At 38.9% G+C, this 22936-nt stretch overlaps 1 protein-coding gene across 13 annotated transcripts in view; it reads right to left on the reverse strand.

Moving 5' to 3' along the window:
- Positions 1-22936, reverse strand: part of LOC122716650 (gamma-aminobutyric acid receptor subunit beta) — an 83574-nt gene that overhangs the window by 37860 nt on the left and 22778 nt on the right. For 11 of the 13 annotated variants that reach the window (XM_043939935.1, XM_043939932.1, XM_043939927.1 and 8 more), the window contains exon 2: positions 991-1088. In XM_043939935.1, the coding sequence (XP_043795870.1) occupies positions 991-1088 (98 nt within the window). Of the gene's footprint in view, positions 1-990; positions 1089-1266; positions 1388-22936 lie in introns of those variants that run through there. The other 2 variants (XM_043939938.1, XM_043939937.1) reach the window with 1 other exon arrangement.

A 22936-nucleotide genomic window follows, 5' to 3' on the forward strand; every position in this document is an offset into this window, starting at 1 on the left:
CTCCCCCCCCGCCCCCCGATATTTTAAGTTTCCCCCCATCCTCCCTCGAATCGATTCCAACTTTATCCTTCACCGCTCGTTTCTCCCCCCCTCCCCCTCCCTTAACGATCCGTTTGTTTCGTTTGTTATCAAAGGAAAAAACGTTTCAGCACCGGTTACACACAGTACGGCTACGTATAGCCACTTCGAATCGAATCGAATCGAATCGAATCGAATCGAATCGAATCGAATCTTCATCCCCATTTACGCTTCATCCCAAGCACACGGTTGCAATATTCGTACACGGTGAACGCACAGGGAACGAGGTTTCCACCAGGTTTTTCTTTTCAATTTCTCGAACGATCCTCTTTCTTTTTTCTTTTCTCGTTCCTCCGCGCGATTTCGAAAGTATTATAAATTTGTAAATTCGTATCAACGAACGAACGAATAAACGAATGGATAAGGTGGATATCTCGTTCGCTGCGGGACGAGGGATCTCTCGATCTTTTCTTTTTTTTTTTTTTTTTTTTTTTTTTTTTTTCTTACGCCCAGTCCGTGCAACGACTATCGGAAATGCGACGAGTAAGCGTAGGGGTATATTATATGCGAGTAAAAAAAAAAAGTCGAGATCGTACATCGTGGGCAAAACTGTAATAAAACGATCCTCTATTATGATCCTCTATATTCTATATATATGAAGATATATATATGTATATATATATATATATATATATAGAGGTTGAGCCGTTCATTTTTTTCAGCCTGGGAAAAACTAGATAATTAGTTGGCAGTTCAGGCAGGATAATAGTCGCGTCGCTTGTTGTTCGCCCAATGATTGCGGTTTTGCCTCACGATATATCGATTCTACCACATATATAGAGTGTGGTCCAATGATCAGACTATCGATAGGCAGGAGAGAGAGAGAGAGAGAGAGATAGAGAGATAGATAGGTAGAGAGAGAGATAGAGAGAGAAAAAGATATATGTTATAAACGTCGTGTCCCCTACTCACCTCCGTAGTTCGGCCTTACTCTTTTATCGTAACTGACGGAGAACGAGTCCAATATCGCGGAGATGTTGACGTCATTCAGCATACTGCCTCCGCCGGTTCTGTAATATAAAAAGGATAACGATTATTTTTCTCTTTTTTCTTTTTCTTTTTTTTTTTTCTCAGAATTAAACTTAGGGTTAAAGAAAGAGAGGTGTGGCTCTTTTACGTTTGTTGTTAAGTTTGTTAAGTTACGAGACAACTGTACCTACGTGTGTCGCGTACAACACGTGCACATACTTTTTAATATGACGTATCCCGTGCAGGGATGCAGGGATAGGGGAGGGTGGTCTGATGTTTAAACCGGAGCCGAGGATATTAAAGTTTCATCTAATAGCGGCACGACGAAGTTTGAAAAAAGAATTTTAGAACCTTCTGTACGCGTGTACTGCGTTTTAATTATGAAAGAGCGATGCGACTACTACTAAATTTAGGACACCGACTTCTTCTCATCCGTCTCTTTCTCGCACCCGTGCACCCGTGGAACGAGCATCATCCCTGGTAGCTCGAGCAGCCAGCTATGTTTATTTTTATTTTTGATTTCTCTTCGTTTTCCACCAATCCCCTTCTCTACCTTCTTCTTCTTCTTCTTCTTCTTCTTCTTCTTCCTTTTTTTCGTGAACGCTCGAATTTTTTTATTCATGCATTCGTGCAAGGAACTTTAGTTTACTTCTGCATCGGTGTGCACGTGTATACATATATATATATATATAACGTTAAATAGAATTGTGTATCCGAGCAAACGCGGCTCAACCGCGTATCACCGGTTCAAACGAATAATATGCTTTTGACGCTTACAACCGACTAACGCGTTTAAATGGTCAATGGCGTGAAAAGGCAAGAGATAATTATATTTTCAGTGTCGATGCAGACTGCAGACGAACTTTCTCTGTTGAAATATCATCCTGTATTTTATTCAACGATGTAAATAAGCGAGTTTGTTGCTCCTGTGTTTTTCCTCCTCTCTTTCTTCCTCTTCTTCTTTTCTTTTTAGTAACAGATAGATTTTCTTCACACTCAAAATCCATGAACGTATCGATTTATAATATTCGATCGAGTTTTCTTTCTTTTTTAGTATAATAGCAAAAGGAAGAAGACGTGATTTTTCTATAATTTTTTTACAAGGAAAAAAAAGGTCAAAATATCCTTCGTTTCTCTTCAAAGTTCATATCACTTGTTAAATATATTACGCTAACCTAATCAATATAAAATTTGCGATTTGAATTTAATTCCATCGATTAAATCTGAACATGGCACGGTAGTTGCATTTCCCTCCGATAATTATTTTTCAAAGGGATGGAAGAAAAAAAAAAAAAGGAGAGACAGAAAACGGATACTCTCTTTAATATCCAACGCTTAATAGCTTTTTAATATCCGAGGTTTCTCCAATAGCGGGCAATTTATCGTCCCCCTCTTATCTTACGTTTCCCAGAGATTTCCTCCCAGAGCGGGGAGACATTGTAACAGTTTGTGTAACGTAGTCGTGCACGAGGGAACTTATATGCTAAGTTAGACACGTAAAATGCAGATTGTCCGGGTTTGACTTAACGGGTCAGCAGATATGAGGTCGGTGTGCCAATCAATCGATTTCGAATCAACGAATCACGTGATGCTTGTCAAAAGAAAATTTTGCATTATTAATCTTTTGTCCCAATAGCAATTTCATAAATTTTAACGATCCATATACATATATATGCTTATTAAACTTATTAAAATTAGGAAAACTTTGAATAGCTATAACTTCGAAGATAGTGATCTTTGGCGAATCAATGAAAAACCATTAGAAGCGTGGAACCTTGCCCTTTAAAACGCTTTTTTATTTATCCCGATACGACTTCCGGTTCCCGAGATATCGTCGTGTAAAGAAAAGGGTAATTTTCGATCGTTTACCGTCTCCGTCCTTGTTTTTTATTCGAAACTCTCGCTCGCACCTAGTCTCACTGACCTATCCCAAACCACAGACGAGCGACAGACGCGATTCCTGGAAAAACATAGTACGTATTTCCAGGAAGAGATATAGGTCATTCATAATCGGTGCAATCGCTATGAAAACTTTGAACTCTTATATCTCGGCAACCGATTGAGATATCGGGATAAAACAAAAAGGGATTTCAATGGCATAGTTTCCTCTATTCCCCGAGTGGATTTTAATGATGATATTTTAATTTTTTCTTACGTTCTTTTTTTCTCTTTTTCTTTTTCCTACGAATTGAAATTTCATCCATGACATTTCGTGAACGCTGAAGGTCTGTCATTGTAATGTAATGTGGACATAATTTAACATATATTTTACACAACGTCGACATATTTTATGTATATTCGTTGAATATTTGAATGCATACCATCCCTTTACATAATTACAAGGTTGGGCAATGTTATGAATATTAATAAATGATATACGCGGATGATGTTTATACGGAAAATATATGTCGTTAATATGGACGGGTTTTCGTATAGATCGCTTAAAAAAAAAAATATCCTCAGTTTTTAGTTAACAAAGGTTTTTAATTAACAAAGTTTCTTTGTCGAGCAAATTTGATTTTCGTACGTTGATTGAATCGGAATTCGTTGATTCGAAATTGATCGATCGGCCCGTCGAAACCGTACCCAGATACTTTAAACAGATGTTTCATCCGATAGTTAGATTAAGATCTCACGTTGTTGAACCGTGTTTGAAACGATATAGCCGTGATGTTGGCCGGGTGTGAAAGGTAGGCTCGATCGAGATACGCGGTGAAATAAATGACCGTACGCGTGATAAAGTTAACTTACTGATGCGACAATAGTGGGCGGTACTGAGGCTTTGCACGAGCTTCAATTATCACGGATCAGTTCGGTGGGGTATCGGTGGAAATTCGAGCGACCTTCCTTTCACTGTTAATCGATGCTTTTGCTTCCAATTGCGGCTCGCGTAATTATACACGAAATGTTTCTTCAATTCATACTTGGACGATCTATCTTACATACTTTTTACTCTCTTCATTAAGGAACTTGTTGTTTGGAAGTGAAATAATTGTTGTCAATTATAAATATTTTTTTCTAAAAAAATTAAAAATCATTATATTAATATATAAATTTTTCCTATAATAAATAAAATAGGATTTATTTGTTATTTGATTTTTTTTTTTATATAGATAGATAGATGGATAGATATCAGTGTCTCGTGGATTCTATGCTCGAAGTTTGAAGTGGCAATGGGGGTATAAGACTAGGTTGAAGGACTCTTGATTGATTCGAAGGTTGCCGAAATTTTGGAAGTTTCGAGAGCTCTGGTGATTCCGGAAGTTTCACGAGGCATTGGCGTGTTTCAGGGATTCTGAATGTCTCTGAGGAATATAGGAGTTCCGGCGGTTTTGAACGTATCAGTGTGTTTCCCCGCCTTTAACAGTTTAGGACAGTTTGGGGCGGTTCAATTATACTTGTGCGGTTTCAGAGCTGGATGGGAAGTTCTTTTAGAAGTTTTAACAGATTTTAATTCTACAATCTTGTCGAAATTCGTCCAATCTCATCCTTCTCCAAATGTTAAAATACTTTCACGAGCTTTCTATCCTTTATCTTCTCCTTATCTACTTTTCTGGAGAACTGGAAATTATCATCTGAAGTTCACGAAATGAAATTCTATCTAAATTTCTGAAACAATTTTGAATTCCTCAATTCTCGCACAACTCCCCAAAAATTACTATAATTATTTCTCTTACATTCTCGAATCTAAAGACGCTTCTCGATTCTTTCAAAATTTTTTCTATAAAATCTTTCATTTCTCGATTTTACTTCAACTTCGACCAATAATTCATCAATATTCTTTGCATCTTTTCCAAATACTTGATAGTTCCCTTCTCCATCTCACCACTTTTAATCAATAAAAACTGACAAATAATTTGCCTAATAATTGACTATATTATAATTATATTATATTATTAATTAATTATACTATATTATAATAAATTGACTATAATAATTCAATCAGATTGGAACGAGTAATATACCATTTCTTTCACTTGATCGCACCTCGTTTCATATAAATATCCTCTCCTTCCTAAATCCTTCTTTCTCCTCGACACTCCTCCTCCTCCCCCCCCTCGATAGTAAAGCCATAGATAAATTTCGCGACAAATCGTCATCGTGTTGTTCCATCCAAGTTGGGCGGGATTAGCCAATGCGTGACGACGACCCACCCCGGGATATCCGTATAAAAGTGTCCTCGATGCAACGTTTCCACCCTCCCCTGAGATTTTCACGAGATTTTTCTTTTTTCTTCTCGATCGAACAACGTTCTCTTCTTCCTCTCTCGGAGAGCGAAGAGAGGAGGTCGATCGGAGGAATGGAACGGGCGCGCAGGGAGCCTGGCTGGTTCTACTACTATTTTTAAAAAAGAGCGGAAGTGCCTTTGACCGTGTCCACACGTGTGTGGGCGTAGGCGAGGCCTCGATTTATCGAGCAACTTCCAAGAGTCCAACTGTGAGCTAAATCTTGCGCAACGATATCTACGAACAACTTCTACCGCGATAATAGGTCAGAGGTTAGGCGTATCGATTAGATACCAGCTCTTAGAACAGGGGGTAGGAGGGGGGTGTCAGAACCACCACGGTGTAGACAGTTCAAGTTTTCCGTCCAAAGTTGGGAAAATCGGGGTCCCTCGGGTTCTTTGGGATAAGGAAGATTTATAGGATATGGATTAGTGAAAGGGAAGTTGTTTTTAATGTAGCAGAATCTTTCGATCAGTTATTTTTTATTAATTAATAGGTTCCGCTCGAAAGTATTATTTATTCGATATTCGTTTTCGAAAGATGTATTTTTATATTCTTCTTGCAGAATTGTTTTTCTTATTATTATTATTTTTCTTCGAAGCTGTTTTTCCATCCATCCGAAAATATTTTTGAAAAATCCATCATTTTGAAAAATTAAGATAAAATTTAATGTATATAATGTATCATCCTATAATTAGTTTATTTTTGTTATCTTTCGTTATTTTATATTATTTTCGCGCGTTTGCAACAATTGCGCGTGTTAAAAAAAAGGGTTATTATATTGTTTATTGAGAGGTAATTTTGCTAATAATTTTCGGCAATGTTATTTCGAGTTTCTACTAACGAACGCTTCGTCCAGAGAGGGAATATATTATAATCATTTGGGAACATAATTTCCTGATTACGGATCGTTATAATCTACTTACACCTACGTTCATTAATAGTAATTCAGGAATAAATATTAGAAACGTTTGTTTAATCTTGTACAAAACATATGTTGCAATTATATGTTATGTTATCGTGTATTATGTAATATTCTAACATACAATTTCGATGTATCCTTTGTATTCTTTTTTTAAATATAATTTTATTATTTACTCGAGATAGAGCAAAACTTTTAAATATTCATTACGTGACTTTGATTAAATTTCAACAATATTCTTACAATTTCTCTATCGAATATTAATCCAAAAATTATTCGATAAGACAAAATTTCCAAAATCTCAGATTCGAGTTATCCTCATTCATCGAGATGCTATTTAAAATTATCGTTAGAATCACTCTTGCACAATCTTCCCCTCGTCTCTATCGGTATCTAAAAAATCCCAGTTTACTTCGAAAAGAAAGATTGGAGAAATGGAGGAAAGGAAGAGAAATATCGAAAAACAGACGACGTTTAATTGCACGAGACCTACATTTCGCTGAAGAAATTTAAAAAAAAAAAAAAAAAAGATCGAAAATCTTCTCGATTTTTCACCTTTAACTTTCCAAAAATTACCTACAAATACCTTCGCATACGGTAATCTTCATTAATCGATTGGTGTCGTTCTCGCGTTAGTATCGAAAAGAAAAGAAAAAAAAAGAAAAAAAAAAAGAAAAGAAAAGAAAAGAAAAAAGAAGACTGGAGAAACGGAGGGAGAAAAATATCGAGATACAGTGAGGATGCAGGCGACGTTAATTGCAGGGGAAGTGGCAAAGTGCCGGGAAACTTGGAGCCACGATAAATTCCAAAAGGATTAAACCGCGCCATGCGGAGTCACGTGTGATTAATTCGGCCGGCTCAAAGTTTTCCCCCTTTTACGCCGGTCCGTCCCCCTCCCCCTTCCTCCCCCTCCCCCTCCTTCCAGATGCGCCAAGGAATACCAGCAATTTTACTTCACTTCACGCGAGAAATATCATCCCGCCCAAGTCGTTATTCAAATTTCACCTGGCCGCCATCCTTTCACGCCTTTTCGACCCCTCTTCCCTGCCTCTTCCTTCCCCCTCCCCCTCCCCCACCCCTTTTTTCCACGCCGCCTCTCGCTCGAGAGGCCTCGACACCGCCTACAGGCCCCTTTAATCAACTTCGACTCGAGCGATCCTCCCTCCCTCCCTCTCTCTCTCTCTCTCTCTCTCTCTCTCTCTGTCGTTGTTAACCAGAGCGTCCTCGATGGATGACATTTTCGATCGAATATTCGGTAGACGTGTCTCAGATGAGCGGTCGCAATACGGGGGAGGGGAATAAGCGTGGCTCTCCGTGGAAACGCGTAAACCTAAAGGCCTTTTCTGCAGGCCTCGCTTCAGAAACGTCGCCCGCCTCTCTTCTGTTCCCCTCTTCTATTCCCCTTTGAGGAATTATTACTGGCGCTCGTTTATCGCGGGGTATCTTCGTCTGCATTGCCTTCGTGTCATTCGTCGAGCGAATATACATGTACTTTTTATTTTTTGAAAAATGTGCAGCAGCGATTTCTGACCAGTGATTTTTCTTCTTTTTTGCCGATTTAATGGTTAAGAGGGGGGGAAGAGTATGGAGGTGTGAAAATTTCGATAAAGTACATATACTTATATATATGTATTCTTTTGTATGTAAATTCGTAATATTATTCTCTTTTGCAGGTTTTTAATATTATTAATCGATAGTTGGTCTGTGCAATGTGTTTTCTTTCTTTTTTTAATACTCCTCTTGAGGATATTCGACGTTTGACATTTTCATATTTAAAAAAATTCAGGATGCAAATATGTAGGATAAGGGAGGGTCGTTGGAGCATTTTCGTGTCGATAATCGCGGGAAGAGAAGAAAAGAAGAAAATAAGAAAGTTTACCCCCGTCAATGTCAATCTGGGAAGCGTTGAACCGTGAACGAAGGGGGGTTAGATGATCTGACATTTCGCACGCTGTCGATGGACGCTCGAGCATCTGCGCGTCGATGGCGTGTTCGAACACGTTGTTGTTGCCGCGTAGCAGAAATGCCGCGCGGAGAGCACAAATTTCGAAGAAATTACGACGTGGGATGGATCAATTTTTGGTCGTGAATCTGACAGTGAGAGTCGCGAGAATAAATTTTGCCCGCACAAATGTGAGAATATGAAGCGAAGGAACGATTTATTCGCGTTATAATTATAACAAAGGAGAAAAATTTTTCTTAAAGTGTTTCTTAATACAAATTTATAATTTATTCGTTGATTATGCAAAAGTAGGAATTTTTTTCATCATTTCCTCTTGTGCAAGTTTTAGAAAACAGTCTTCACAGATTATATCATTCATGATTAATTATTGGCTCCTCTATTTGTCATGATTTTTTTCTATAAGTACTATCTTCAATGGCAATTTATATCTGAAAATGTATTTGACAAAATAATTCAAGTAATATCTAAACTTGAAAATTTGAAAGCAGAAGAAAATTATGTTATATTAACACGGTCTCATCTCCAATATGCAGCATATTTTGCAAATTAGGTTAAGAACGAAATTTTGATTCTCAAATCTCTTTCTTCATTTTAAAAATTTACATCATCGACGACACGATGACAGAAATAATAATTGGGAATATTTCTCGATAAATTGACATCATGAATTAGAATTTTTATTTTTATGCACGTGAAATGTTCGAAGAAATCTCACCACTAATCTTCAAACTTGGCGTTTTCGAATTCGAGAAACAATTCTCACCATCTCCTATTTTGTTTCTCATCTCGACTCCCTCCTCCATTTATCAATTTTTACGAATCGAGTTGCACACCAACCCACGTCCCTTTCTTCGCTCATCGAATCCACCCACCCCGAGCATCTTGCATGTTGCGACAGCTTTATCTTCCATTCGTCGCTCGGTTTCCGTTGCCAAGAAAGCGGGATGAAAAAGGATGGAGAGATCAAGAGTCGCCGCAGAACATATAGTACACGTAGCAAGCAGTGTATCCAACAATTTCTCTCCGCTCGATCGTTCCACGAAATCCCCCTCCCCTTCCTCACCCCATATCTCTCCTCGATTTGATTTGTGCCCGGCCTGGTAGAAACCAGCTTTACTGTCCAAGACAGTAAAATGCACAGCCCCTCGTGGCCGATTTCTTTCCTTACTTTCCTTCCCTCTCGAGGATCTCTCTCTCTCTCTCTCTCTGTCCTCTAACTTCCATTTAATACCATATTTTTTTGAGGAGGGCAATTTCTGCAATACGGTTACACATCTTGATAAAACGATTTCCTTCTTTAATCGATCTTCCGCTTCCGAGATACGCGCGCGATGGATAGAAAAATAGTCTTTAGATAAGTTCTGTAACGAGATAAATTTCTTCTTCTATCTCTTTTCGATGAAGGAAAAGAGATATTAAATTTCATTGGCAAGACTCGATGAGAAACGTGCCTTTTTCTTCGAACAAGCATATTTTTAATGTTACAGTACATATTTAAAAAAATACGTAATTTTGTTTCTTTTCATTTTTATTCAAACACTTGCTTTCCTATCCTCGATATTATTAATTAAACGCAATATTAATTTTTATACAATTTTATACAATTTTATACAATTTTATACAATTTTATACAATTTTATACAATTTTTATAGACACACATTTAGTTACACAGTTTATGTACATGTCTAAAGAAAAATCTCAAAAGAGGAGGAAAGAAAAAGAAATGTATGAACAAATTTGTCCCCTCGTAATTAGTCTAGTCTAGAGAGAGGGCCATCATCTTTCACTTCCATCTCATCAACCCCCCTCAAGTATTTTCGCCAACACGAATTGTTTATCGGCCCGTTCGATCGCTTTACAAGTAGCTCCCTCCCTCCCTCCCTTTGTTCGCCAAGTTTCGGCAACGTCGTTGTCGCCGCAAGTGGTGGCCCTTGTCAAGACCCCCCTCTCGCAATTAAGAAGTTATCCATCCAGTCGTCCCCTCCTCGAAATCGATCAAACGCACGCGTATTCGATCGATTATTTCCTTATCTTCTTTCGACCACCCCCTTTTTATTATATTCCTTTGCCAAACATGGAACCCTCCCCCCCCCCACGAGATTATGAATTATTCATGGTTAAGGCAAGGCGTGAAAAACCGGACGCTGCGCTCAAACGAAGGGGAAGTAGGGGGGTTGTAGTTCACGCTAATTTCGCCACCGATTTACACGGGTGGCCATCCTCCCGCGCCCCTTTTTCTATCGGTCGGTCAACAAATCCCCCTAAAACGGCCATATTTCTCCGGAAGAGGGGGAAGAGGGGGATTAAGTACACGACTTAACGTGGTAACGAACGAGTCCCGATTAAATTTCTATCTTTTCCTCGGTTAATATTCGAGGGAGGAAGTAAAGGGTGCGCGGTGGAGGGGAAGTTCGAGTGTTTTATTTAACGCCTCTTAGAGAATTCATTGCCGCGGCTCCACCGGTTTCCACAGGTTTTAGGGAGATGCGCGTTTTCTTCTTCTCCTTTTTTTCTCACCCCACCCTTGAGGGATCAGGGGGATTGTTAAAAGGGGTGTGTGTTTTTCGAGTTTGTTTTTTAGGCTGCGATATATAATACATATTTAAAATGATGCAAATGGGTGATGGAATTTATTCTGTTATTATCTTTATTTTTTTTCCCTCTCGAAAATGGATAGCGTTGAGCTAATGGTGTATGAATACGTAATTTTGTTATTTATATCGATCGGTGTTTTTATCATTTGTATTGCGGAGCGTGTGAATGAAAATATAAATTATAAAAATAAATATAATGTGTATGCGGAGAGATACGTATTTTGTTTCATTATTTATTGAGAATTATTTTTTTCTATCGTGGGGGGAGGGTAAAATTATTTGTCAGCTATAACGTTAGTAGCGATGGTAAACGAATCATTGAATTGTTAATTCAATCAAATTATTTTTTTAATAAAATTCAAATTTTAAAATGAAGTTATTTCGTATCTTTCAATTTAAATTTTTCACATTGATAATACATTTTTTTTTTAATGCAACCTTTTTTGAATACGTACGCATTAATATTCAATCATTTAAACTTGTGTTTAAAACGAAAACTAGAATTCGATATCGATTCCTTTTTTTTTTTTTTTTTTTTTTTTTTTTTACGAATTCGCATTTCGACGGATGAAACAATTAATAAAAGGCCCACCAAAAATTCGGAAATTGCGATAAATTTTATTCATAACCGTTTGAACCGTGAATATTTTTGCATATTTGTAAAATCAAGCATTTCGCGCGAAGATTACAGAAACGTTAAATCCATTTTCTTGTTTCTCTACATTTAGCAATTAAAAGGAAATATATCAACGTTAAAACAATAAAAACTTGAATACAATAAAAATAATATAATATCAAACTTTTCTCCTACAGTTTTTTTACGTTTTTACGTTTACATACCAATTTTTATTATTTTTACAATAATAAAAATCTTTGCAAATGAAAAATAAAGTGTAACATTTCAGATCAGAAATCGTTCATAAATCGGTTTATACATTAAAAATTCTTCTATTCTATTCCCTCTGAAAATGAAAAGATACTATACTCGCAAATTTATTCATCTCGCTTCCCTTAATTACGACCAATTTCTAATTATCCAAATTATCGACAATTTCTTAAAACTTTTCGCAATCGTATTTTTCTTTAAACCTGAAGAAAGACAAGGGATTCTAATTTTCTCTCTTATCAAATACGTCTCACGTGTCTTTCCACCCTAAAAAATAAATCCGCCGATTCTCGACACACGATCGAACGACACGGATCCTCTGCACACGCGTTCTCTTCCTCCACCCTCTCCTCTCCCCTTGCCGCGCGTAATTATCAGACGCCTTCATTGATGCCATTTTCACGCGGCGACCGGTAATAAATAACGGGGCGCGTAACGGGATCGGAGAAGCTTGTCCACGGAAAAATAACGAAAAAAGAAAAGAAAAGGAAAAAGAAAGGGGAGGAATTCGAAATAAGGGGGCAGAGGCGGGGCCATTCGTATCGAGCGGATACGCTCGGATCGTCCATTTGTCACTGTCCGTGCCCGGGTATCGGTGCCCTTTCGCGAATCTTTTCATCCTTCCAGCCGCCACGTCGAGAATCTCACGTAACAAATCCACGGGGGATCGATCATGCGCGGAGGATTATTCCCTGGCCGCGAAAGGGGCAGGTGGACACGTATTGGTGAACAGTCGATTGGTTTTTTTCTCCCTCGATCGTTCATCTTTCTGCGGCGGGGGGGGGGNGGTGGTTTTTTTTTTGTATTCAATTGGATTTTGAAACATTTGGATTTTTATCCAGTATATAGTTTTAGATGGAACAGTTATGTTGAAATAAGTAAGTTTTTAACAATGTTTAAGGAATAAATTCAATCAATTTGATTTCGTGATAAAGCAAAAGTTTTAAAATGTTTTAAAAAAATAAATTCCTCGATACTTTATATCAAATTTAAGCTAAAAATTGAACGTCTGTATATTCCTCTTTTGCGTAATGTCAAAATGCAATTTTAATAATATTTTTTACGAGTTCGAGGTAATTAAATTGGAATATTAAATTGGTTTAAAAAAAGTGTCTTAGCGGTGGTTAAAACAAAGATGTATTTTTTTTTACTGGTTAGATGATAATGAAACTATATTTAATACGTCGTTACCTCGTTTTTACTATGTATATATATTTATGGGCACCGGTGTGCAAAACTCTCTCTCGCGGAAAAAAAGTATCGCGACTAATTTTAAGAGAAATGAGAAATATACGTAAATAATGCAGACTCTCGAACACTCTGTTAAATTTTAACAAGGCGAGAGAATTTCAGGAATTCTCTTCTTCCTTCTGGATATTTGCTTTCATCCCGTCGTTACGTGAAACGCATTATTACGCGTTTAACAACCACTTTTCTTTCTCTCCATTTTCTAAAGTTTCCACGACGCGAGAGATCGAATCACTTTCGAATCGTGGACGATTTTTCCACCATCCCCCTCCTTTTATTTAATTAATCAAGCGATACATTTTCCAAAGTTATCTGCCAAACTCAAAATACGTATAATTATTCCAATATACAATTTCATTTTTCGAGTTTGGACGCGAAAAAAAAAATAAATTAATTCCATAATATTATTAATTCCATAATAAAACAAACGAGTTATCACCGATTTCTAAATTGACTTTATATATATATATATATATACACATACATCTCCTTCTCGTTTTCCGCCGATTTTTAAAGGTCTCGACGGGGCGGGGGGAGGCCGAGCATTGTCCCCCTGTTAAACGACGCGTTCAACGATATTCCACGGCCATTTCCGTTGATTTTTAATCGAACGGAAGACAATTGGCCGAAAGTCGGAGATGTAGAAAGCTGTTTGGAATATCGCCAAACCGGTTTCCGTTGGAAACCGTTTTAAAATTCAATTAAAACGATTACCCCGAGACCGAGACTGTGTGTCGCGCCCACGTTACACACTCGCCGTGTATACGAGTTTTAATAAAGGCGGCGATGAATTACCCTCCCCCTCCCCCCATTGTCGGCTAACCCGAGATCGAATCTCCGTTTCGTAATCGGATGCGCCGAATCCGTTAAGATATAAACCGATATTCTCTCGTGTATGCGCCGATTTTCTGTTCTTGCTTTCGTTCTCCCCTCCCCTTTATGCTTGAATATCAGTCAGGATTATCTGGAACTACGTGTGAATTTACCGAAATTTTCTGAAAATTTCTATTCGAATAATAAAACGTGTTCGATTGAATTTGGATTATATAATTCCATATATATATTAAAAAAGAATATTCTATAAGAATTTGGACAGAAGAAATTTTTATATCGGGATACATTATAATCTATCTTTTTTAGAATGTTCGACGATATATTTTCCTTACAATCTCGAAAAGATGTAGCTATTTATTTTTCACCCAGAAGAGAAGAAAGGGAGGAAATCGAGAAGTGTTGAAAGCTTATCTTGGAGGAAAACTTATAAAAACCTTCCTACAAACATTCCTCATCCATCGATCGATTAATAAATACGTGTTCCAAAAAACGATTTGTTCGCATACATTTCAATTAGTTAACAACAAATTTTCAAGCGACGTCTCGTGCAAATAAATCTCATTTCCTCCTCCTCCTCCTCTCTCCCTGTTCCGATCGTGACATCGACGCGCAATTACGAATTCAAGCCCCGTGTCTCGTCAAATTAACGTGTGCACAGATGCCTAGGAAAAATCCAGCCTTCGAAAATCCATCCTTCCCCTCCTTTTTTCGTTTTCAGCCCCGACACTTTGACGCAGAAACGTGTTACACCTAAGGGATGGGATGGGTTTTCGATTTTTTCCCTCGTAGATAGGAGAAATTAAGAGAGCGGAGAGATAAATGGGAGAACGGTTTGCAAAACGGTTTACGTCATAGTTCGGTAGTTAGGATAGAAAAAGAGAGGGGAGGGGTGGGCGAGCGGAGGAATAGGGGTCAGAGGGGAGTGCAGCAGCATCCAACAGCAGCGAAGCTTATCGACGCATCTGTGTGAGGCTGTGTGCGCGAATTTGACGTCACCGGCCTCACCCTCTCTCGCCCTCCCTCCCTCCCTCCCTCCCTCTCTCTCTCTCTCTCTCTCTCGGTGTGACGCCCTCTATGTGGGTTATGACGATAGCGGCAGGGGGATACGCGCTCGGTTAACCCCTTGGCTGTGTACGTATATTTGGTTCAAGCTTGCGAAAACAGCCGCGTGCACGATGCGAAGGCATCCCTTGGCCAACTTTGCTTACGCTTATAAACGACACACAGGATGAAAAAGGGTGCGCACACAACGGAACCGTGCGCGTTATTTTCCCTTTCCTATTTTCTCTTCCTTCCTTTCTTTCCGTGTCTCTTTCCGTGTTTGTCCTTCAGAGAAGGAGAAGAGGTGTAGTTATATATTCTTCTCGCCGAAAGGTCACCGATTTTCAACGAAAATCTGGTTTCACTGGTAGTGGAATAATTGGAAAGTTGGGGTGGAAGCGGAGGCCGGTTTCCGGATGGAAAAGTTTACCGACTAAGTAGTACAGGAGTAGTATAGGTGTTCTGCAACAAAACAGGTGGAAACGAATCAGAGGAATTTGTGCATCGCGAGTTGGTTCCTTTTCTTTTTTTTCCTTCGAATCACGAGGCTCGTTTAATAATTCTTTCTCGAGACGAATAGTAGATTAAGATACTTGTAGCAATTCCAGACGATGCTTTGAATCTTTCTTTACCGAAGAAACCTCTCCTCTTCCTTTTTCTTTTTTCCAAGCGGAAAGATTATCGTTCATTCTTTATTTTCTTACGTTCTTTTCTTAAAAGTGGTACATCGATTCCAAATTTCTCTCTCTTTCTCGATATCACTATCGAATCGTTTAAATGATTGAAAAATAATCCTTCGTATCGTCATATACCAATATTTCTTCTTTCCACTCGCGTATAAACTCGCGACAAACGAGAAAGAGAGAGATATCAACAGTCTCAAATCAATATGGAAACTTTAATCCATCCCGTTTTGCACGTTTCAAATTCACTCCCCCGCTTTCTTCCCCCTCCTGATTGTTTGTCGAGCGACGAGAGAGAGAGAGAGAGAGAGAGAGAGAGAGAGAAAGAGAGAGATTACGATTCGCGTAATCCTCCTTTCATCCGTGTTTCTTGTTTCAGGCCGGCTTAAGGAGAGGGCCATCGCGTTGTGAGAGCGTCGCCGTTTTCCAGGCAACCACTTCCGGTATTTAGGTAAGCGACACTGCTTGCCTACCAGTTAAGAAAGAAGCCTCTATTAGGCGAATCGGTCTGTCTCTCTCGTTTCGTCTATCGTTTGACTCGCGAATTAAGTCGAAAAAGAAGAAGAAGAAGAAGAAGAAGAAGAAAAACAACATCTTGCGGGACGTTCTCTCAGTGGGAGAAACGTGGGGAAACATTTCCAGATGTGCTTTCTCCGCGCGAACGTTTGGCTTGTGTTTGGTTTGTAAATATGGGCGGGCAGGGAAAGGGTGAGAAAGAGCTTTCGAAACGGATTCTGCCGTCGTGGCGTTTCTTTAACTCGTTCGATAGTCCTCCACGAAAAGATATTCCCCGAATTTTTTTATCCTTTATCCTCGGCTCGAGGATTTCAGACGTGGAGCTGGAAATTTTATTTTAATTTTTCAGAGAAAAATAAAATTCCAAGTATCGATACTGTAAAATAAAGAAGAAAGGAGAAATTTCTTTTGGAAGAAGAGCTCCTTTTCGATTCGAAAAATTCCAATTCCTTTCCCTTCCCTGAAATTTGATATTTTTGCGAATAATCGGTCAGATCTGTTTGGAAGAGGGAAAAAATTTACAATTGAGATTGTTCGATTGTTATCTGGGTCGTAGAGAGCCTGTTTCTTCTCGCCCTATTTTGGGGAGAGGGGAGTATCCACGAGTTTTTAAGATCCGTTGATGAGGCCAACTTCCTACTCGAGGATTATTTCCCTAAAGGGCGCGGTTTACACAATCAGGAATCTCTAATAGATTCAATTGGAAGACACCTGGCCCGTGAAAGTCTCGAGAATCTCGTTTTCTTTGGATCTCTTGGCTGGCAATGAAGCGAAGCGTCGTTTTAACAACAAACAAGTTTTTTAATTATTGAAACACGCGCCCACTTCTTCAACAATTTCCTTCGCCCCAGCTGTTTTTTTAATGAAGAATCCACGAGGATTATCCCCCTCGTGGCTCCGCGCTCTATCGTCTCTAAAGAATCTTTACTCGTTAAACCATTGAAAATGTCAGCTCCGGCGCCGTGTCATCATATTTTTTTCAAATATTCCATTTTCCACGTTTCTTCTCACGATGATACCGGTGCCACGGTGCAAATTATTTGGACACCGTTTTAAAGGGAAATTTGCTTAACTAGAAGAATCCTTTAACGAAAGTACGTATATATATATATATACATGTTATGTGTATAATGGATCATATGAATGGAACAACTTTTTTTTTTTTTTTTCTCCGTGGAAAATCTTTTTGAGCGAGCGAAAGTAACGTCCTTAAATTTTCAACGTTCCTTTACGTTTTAGATATCCCCAATTTCGTTTGGGAATAGTTTTGAACTGAAAATTATATATGTTTGAAAATTCGTTTAAGAAGTTTCGTTTAAAAAAGAACGAAGGAAACATGTGCAATCTCGATATTCTTCTCTTCTCTTCTCTTTTTTTTTTTTTTTTTTNTTTTTTTTTGACACGCGTATTTTTATTTATTTTATTCATATGAGACGAGCGCTACACCGGGAAAATCTCTACAAAACTTCTCGAGAATAACGAGAAACATTTTTCACCAGATGAAATCGTGCCTCGTATTAGATTTCCCCAAAAGTTTTTCTTTTATTCGTATTCCTCCTATGCAGATCTCCCCTATTTTCCCAGAAACTTTCATGATTTCATCTTTCCAGAATGATGATAAAGATGTACTACACGTATACATATATATATATATATATACAGACTCCATTTCAAACCTTTCTTATTTCTTCCCTCAAAAACTGACTCTCACTTGAATATATCCAAACTATCAAATTGAAATATCGTTTTTTCAATTCACCACAAATTTCTGACAAATCTAATCAACAGAGGGGCCCAAACAAACAAGCTCGTCCTCTCGAATGAACAAATTATTCTGCCCGATACCGATCGATCGATCGATCGATCGATCCTCATTATAAAATTCGTCATATCACCCCTCTCTGTTCTCTCTGCTCCCAATTTTCAGTTTCACTCACGTGAACTCACCCTGTGACGAGCGGATGGCGAAGAAGGAGCCACGGGTCCACGGGTGGTGCGCGTCAAACGAACTCCCCGCGAGACGAGGGGGAGGGGCGAGGACGGGAACGAGGGCGAGGGTGAGACACGGCTCATTAAACGTCGACCTCCTCCCTCGGCAAACGGACCAACGGCACAAGAGCTACACGCTGGAAATTGTTGTGCAAATACGACTACATTTATCCTGCAGCCTCTTGGCAAGCGCCATATATTATTCAACCAAGAACGCTGCGCCTTTCTCCCTCCCTCCTTCCTTTCCTCTCTCTCTCTCTCTCTCTATCTATCTCCCTTGGATAGCAAGGAAGTAGCAAGGAATTGAAAATTCCAGTCTGCTCATATTTGGAACGCGCGTTGCTTGCGATCGTTCCATCGAAATAATCTTGAGAATTCTTCTGTTAGGACGCGTGATTACGAATGTAAAATGTAAGAACGAGAAGAGAGAGAGATTATAGGAGATAAGTCTTCGTAAGATTCATAAAGATTATTATCTGATAATTTATAAATACAGTTTAAATACAGTTTTCACATAGTCACGATGATCTCACCTGGACACGATGGGTAAAATTTATTTGAATATAACTTGGCTTCGTTACGCGATCTTTATGTATTCGATATTTTAACAATATCCATCGTCTCTTTCCTCGATTTTCAATTTTTCCCGGGATACGATTTTTTGAATTTCTGGCATATCATTTGGCTAAATCGAATCGGTTCGAAATCGAGATCGTATCCCTGTTGCGACGTCATCAATGGAAGATGGTAAGGGGGATGGAGGGGTGCTCTTTATCGCCATTCACCGCCACTCTTGACCGTGGCCATTCTTGCATGGACGTAAATAACGTCTACGTGAATAAGAGAGATCGTAGATACGCAGCAAAGAGACGACGAAGAAGGTGGTGGCTTCTCGTTGTCTTTATTGCCCCTTTCACCCGCGTGACGCGTTCCACGCGATCGCGAGCGCGGCCGATTAACAAAGATCGAAGATAGAAGTTGGCCGACAAGAACGAGGACGACGACAACAACGACAGGGATGGGCCTTTCTTCGAAGCTGGCTAAAACTTCTCGTTGTCTTTATTGCTAAGTCAGGCTTATCTGCGGGACACGCGATGTTCCCTCGATGACTCTCTCTGTCTCTCTAAGAGGGTTTTTTCTCTTCTTCTTTTCGAAGCGAGCAACATCTTCAACCCGGCGTTATTGCCGTAATCCTCGTTACCACGAGGTAAAACGCCACTTAAAAAACTCGCATTGTCCGCGAGAGAAAGAAAAATTTACGAAATCCGCCTCCTTTACGCCACCAGCCAATTTCTCAGGATGTATATATATATATAATAATTCCTCTTGGGAATAATTTCTCTTGTTCACTTTCCTCCATGCGTAAATTTCTTTTTTTCTATTTTTATTAATCTTAGGTACATTCTTTCTTGTACGATTCGTATCCTTATCGACTCGATTATTTTTACAATTCTTGCATAGTTCTTCGTCTTTATTTATCGATATAGGTGCGCCTGGAAGTTAAATTTTGTCGGAGCAGGTCGAAATTTCGGAGATATGGCAAAGGAGAGGAAAAAGCGTGTTGGACGAGGGACGAATTTCAAGGAGTAAAGTCGATGGTAGGGATGGAAGAGAGGCCATCACGGGCGTCTGGGGTAGGTTTTCTCATAAAAGTTTTCTCGGCCGAGACGACGGCGCCGTCTCGTATATTTCGCTGCGAGTAAATTCTCCTTAGTTGTCCTTATTACGATTCGTGGTGGTCGGCTTATCCGCGGGGGTGGGGCACGCGATGTGCCCAGAGAATTTAGATAAGCATCCCTTGGCCGGGACCATGCCCCGGTGTCAGAATCGAAACGATCGTCGCCTCTCTCTCTCTCTCTCTCGTTCTTTAAAAGACCGTTCTCTTTATCGTTTCTCGGCTAGGTCGACTCGTTTAAAGGAGGCTATTAGGACGCAAGCCGAGGAACGACCACTATTTTCTCGGCCTTAGCTTTAAAAGTGCATCCACCTATCGCTCGTGGACTTGGTTTTATGTGTCGTTGTCCCGCGTTAAACGTGAAATGTTGGGTTGAACAAAGGTTAGATCGACGAAACATTAATGAATCGTTAGGTCGACGAATCTTCAGGTCAAATTAAATGTTAGGTCGACCAAATGTTAAATGGAGAAAATATCGGGGCGACGAATTTTTAAATCGGCGAAATATTAGTAGTCATGAAAAGATTATATCAACGAAATTAAATCGAATTTATCGTTAGGTCCGTGAAACGTTAATTTTACGAAATGTTAGGTCGACCAAATGTTAAATGGACAATACATTAGATTGATGAATCTTTAAGTCATGAAAAGATTATATTAACAAAATTAAATCGAATTTATCATTAGGTCCATAAAACATTAAGTCTACGAAATGTTAGGTCAATCAAATGTTAGGTGGACAAACGTTAAATGGAACAAAGGTTAGATTGACGAATCTTTAAATTCGGAAGAAAAGGTTACATTAACGAAATTGGATCGAATTTATCGTTAGGTCCATGAAACATTAAATCTATGAAATGTAAAGTCAATAAAATGTTAGGTGGACAAACGTTAAATGAACGAAAGGTTAGATTGACGAATCTTTAAATTCGGAAGAAAAGATTACATTAACGAAATTGGATCGAATTTATCGTTAGGTTTATAAAACATTAAGTCTACGAAATGTTAGGTCAATCAAATGTTAGGTCCACAAAGATTAAATGGACGAAAGGTTAGATTGACGAATTTTTAAATTCGGAAGAAAAGATTACATTAACGAAATTGGATCGAATTTATCGTTAGGTTTATAAAACATTAAGTTTACGAAATGTTAGATCAATAAAATGTTAGGTGGACAAACGTTAAATAAACAAAAGGTTAGGTCGACGAATCTTTAGGTGAAGAAAAGGTTACATCAACGAAATTAAATCGAATTAATCGTTAGGTCCATGAAACATTAAGTCTACAAAATGTTAGGTCGACAAAATGGACGAAAGGTTAGATCGACGAATCTTTAGAAGAAAATATTAAATCAACGAAATTGGATCGAATTAATGGTTAAGTCCACGAAATGTTAGATTAAATTAAACGTTAGGTAGAAAATACGTTATATCGCTTGCATCTTGTCAGCCGTTATTAAAAGTCGGCAATATGGCTGATATAATTAACCAAGATCGATGATACTTGAGACGAGAAACGACAACGGGCGACATCGTCTCGTAACCTCGATGAAACAATCTTTTAATACCATCCCCCAGTTGAGACTGTAACCGATGATTGACGCCTGGATGCGGGCGGATTTACTTTCCCGTCTTTGCTCTCCGCGAAGATTGTTTGCCCGCTTTACGTAACGTGGAAAATATAATTATCGTTCGAGAGACTCGAGAGATTCTTTCTCCCCTTTATTTTTCTTCCAGATGAATTGTTTGGATTCTGTTACTGTTCATTCAACGTCTCGAATTTAATGGCTTTCTCTCTGACTTAAATTAGATTCTCCTTACATTAAACTCTTTTTATACACACACCATTTATTGATTTTTATCTACCAACGCTATTATTCTATAAATGACATTCGATTTACATATATATATATATATCTTTCGAGATAATAAAATGGGTAATTTTAAAATCTATATATTGTTGAAATATTTCGAAACGGAAGAGGAGGAAGGTCTCGCAATCGAAATTAAAAATTCGAAGTGAAAAAGATCGGCTGGATCCAATCGTCGACTACAACGGTGGATGCAACGTTGGAGTACGTTGCAGGCCACCATTACCTAATGGACACAGCCAGTCGAACGCAACGAGCCGTTATTCTTACGACTTATACCGACCTACCCCTCCTACACGAGTGTGTAGCGTTATTAAAGCTCACCCTCGTTCACGACTTCACCGAAGGCTATAACCGGCCGGATTAACTGGCCGCCCAGTTTTTTACGCTAGAAATGCCCGCTCCACCCGGCTTTACACACAGTTGTTTACGCGTTTCAACGCTGCTCCAACGGGGCAGAGATGAAATCCCATAAATCTAACGTTGTTTCGTTCAGGATCCTCAAGATATTTTTCCTCCTTTTACGGTTATCGTCTCACGGCTCGCTGCTTCTCTGCCCATTCCAAGCAGTTAAAGTTTATCTTTCCAGTTTCCTTATAGTTAAAGACGCGTGTTAAAAATCACAGTTAAAAATCAAACTCGTCGTTGTGGAAAAATTCAACGTTCCCTTCTCCGTCCTTGGAATCGATTCGAATTAAGTTTCATCAAACGCAGTTAAGTTTGCAATTCCTTCCAAAAAAAAAAAAAAAAAAATATTTAAATGAAATTGAACAAAAATTTGAAAATTTCACTTAGATTAGATTAGAATCCAAGTTGGCTCGCGTCGAAAAATATAACCTCGAAAGAATCGCTTATCTCTGCACGAACAGAGACAGAGTTCCCATCGAGAGGATTTTTACATTTGAAACTTCGCATCAACCATCAACTATTAATCAGTTATCTGTAACGAAGCATCTCATATACATACGTTCTAGACGAGGGTAAAAAATCTTTTTTATCAATCGTTTCGACGTGAACGAAACAGGGTGCAACGATAAGTCAGTCTGCCCCGATCCGACTCCTCGTATAATTAAACCGGTCGTGATTTAATGCTTGGGGGAGGGAGAGAGAAGGAGGAGGGAGATGGAAGAGGCGGTTGATAAAGGCGGACAACTGTTATCGACGATAATGACGGAATGGAAAATGGGGCGTGCACGCGAGAACGCGATGATTTTGACGGGGGAATTGGTAAAGATTCGAAGGGGGGGGGAAGGGGATCGATAAGCAATAAGCAGTAAATCGGGACTGCGCCTCTCCCTCGCGGCATGCAAATCATCCGAGGGAGGGGTGGTGGGCCTCTAATAAGTGGCTGCATACCCAGAAAGGAGAAATTGCGCGATTTCGACCCGATGGATTTGTGTGCAATGTATATGTATATATATATATATATTGTGTGTATATA

The sequence above is a fragment of the Apis laboriosa genome, unplaced genomic scaffold (genome assembly GCF_014066325.1).
Source record: "Apis laboriosa isolate Shangri-la unplaced genomic scaffold, ASM1406632v1 scaffold47_cov149, whole genome shotgun sequence".
NCBI classification, from domain to species: Eukaryota; Metazoa; Arthropoda; class Insecta; order Hymenoptera; family Apidae; genus Apis; species Apis laboriosa.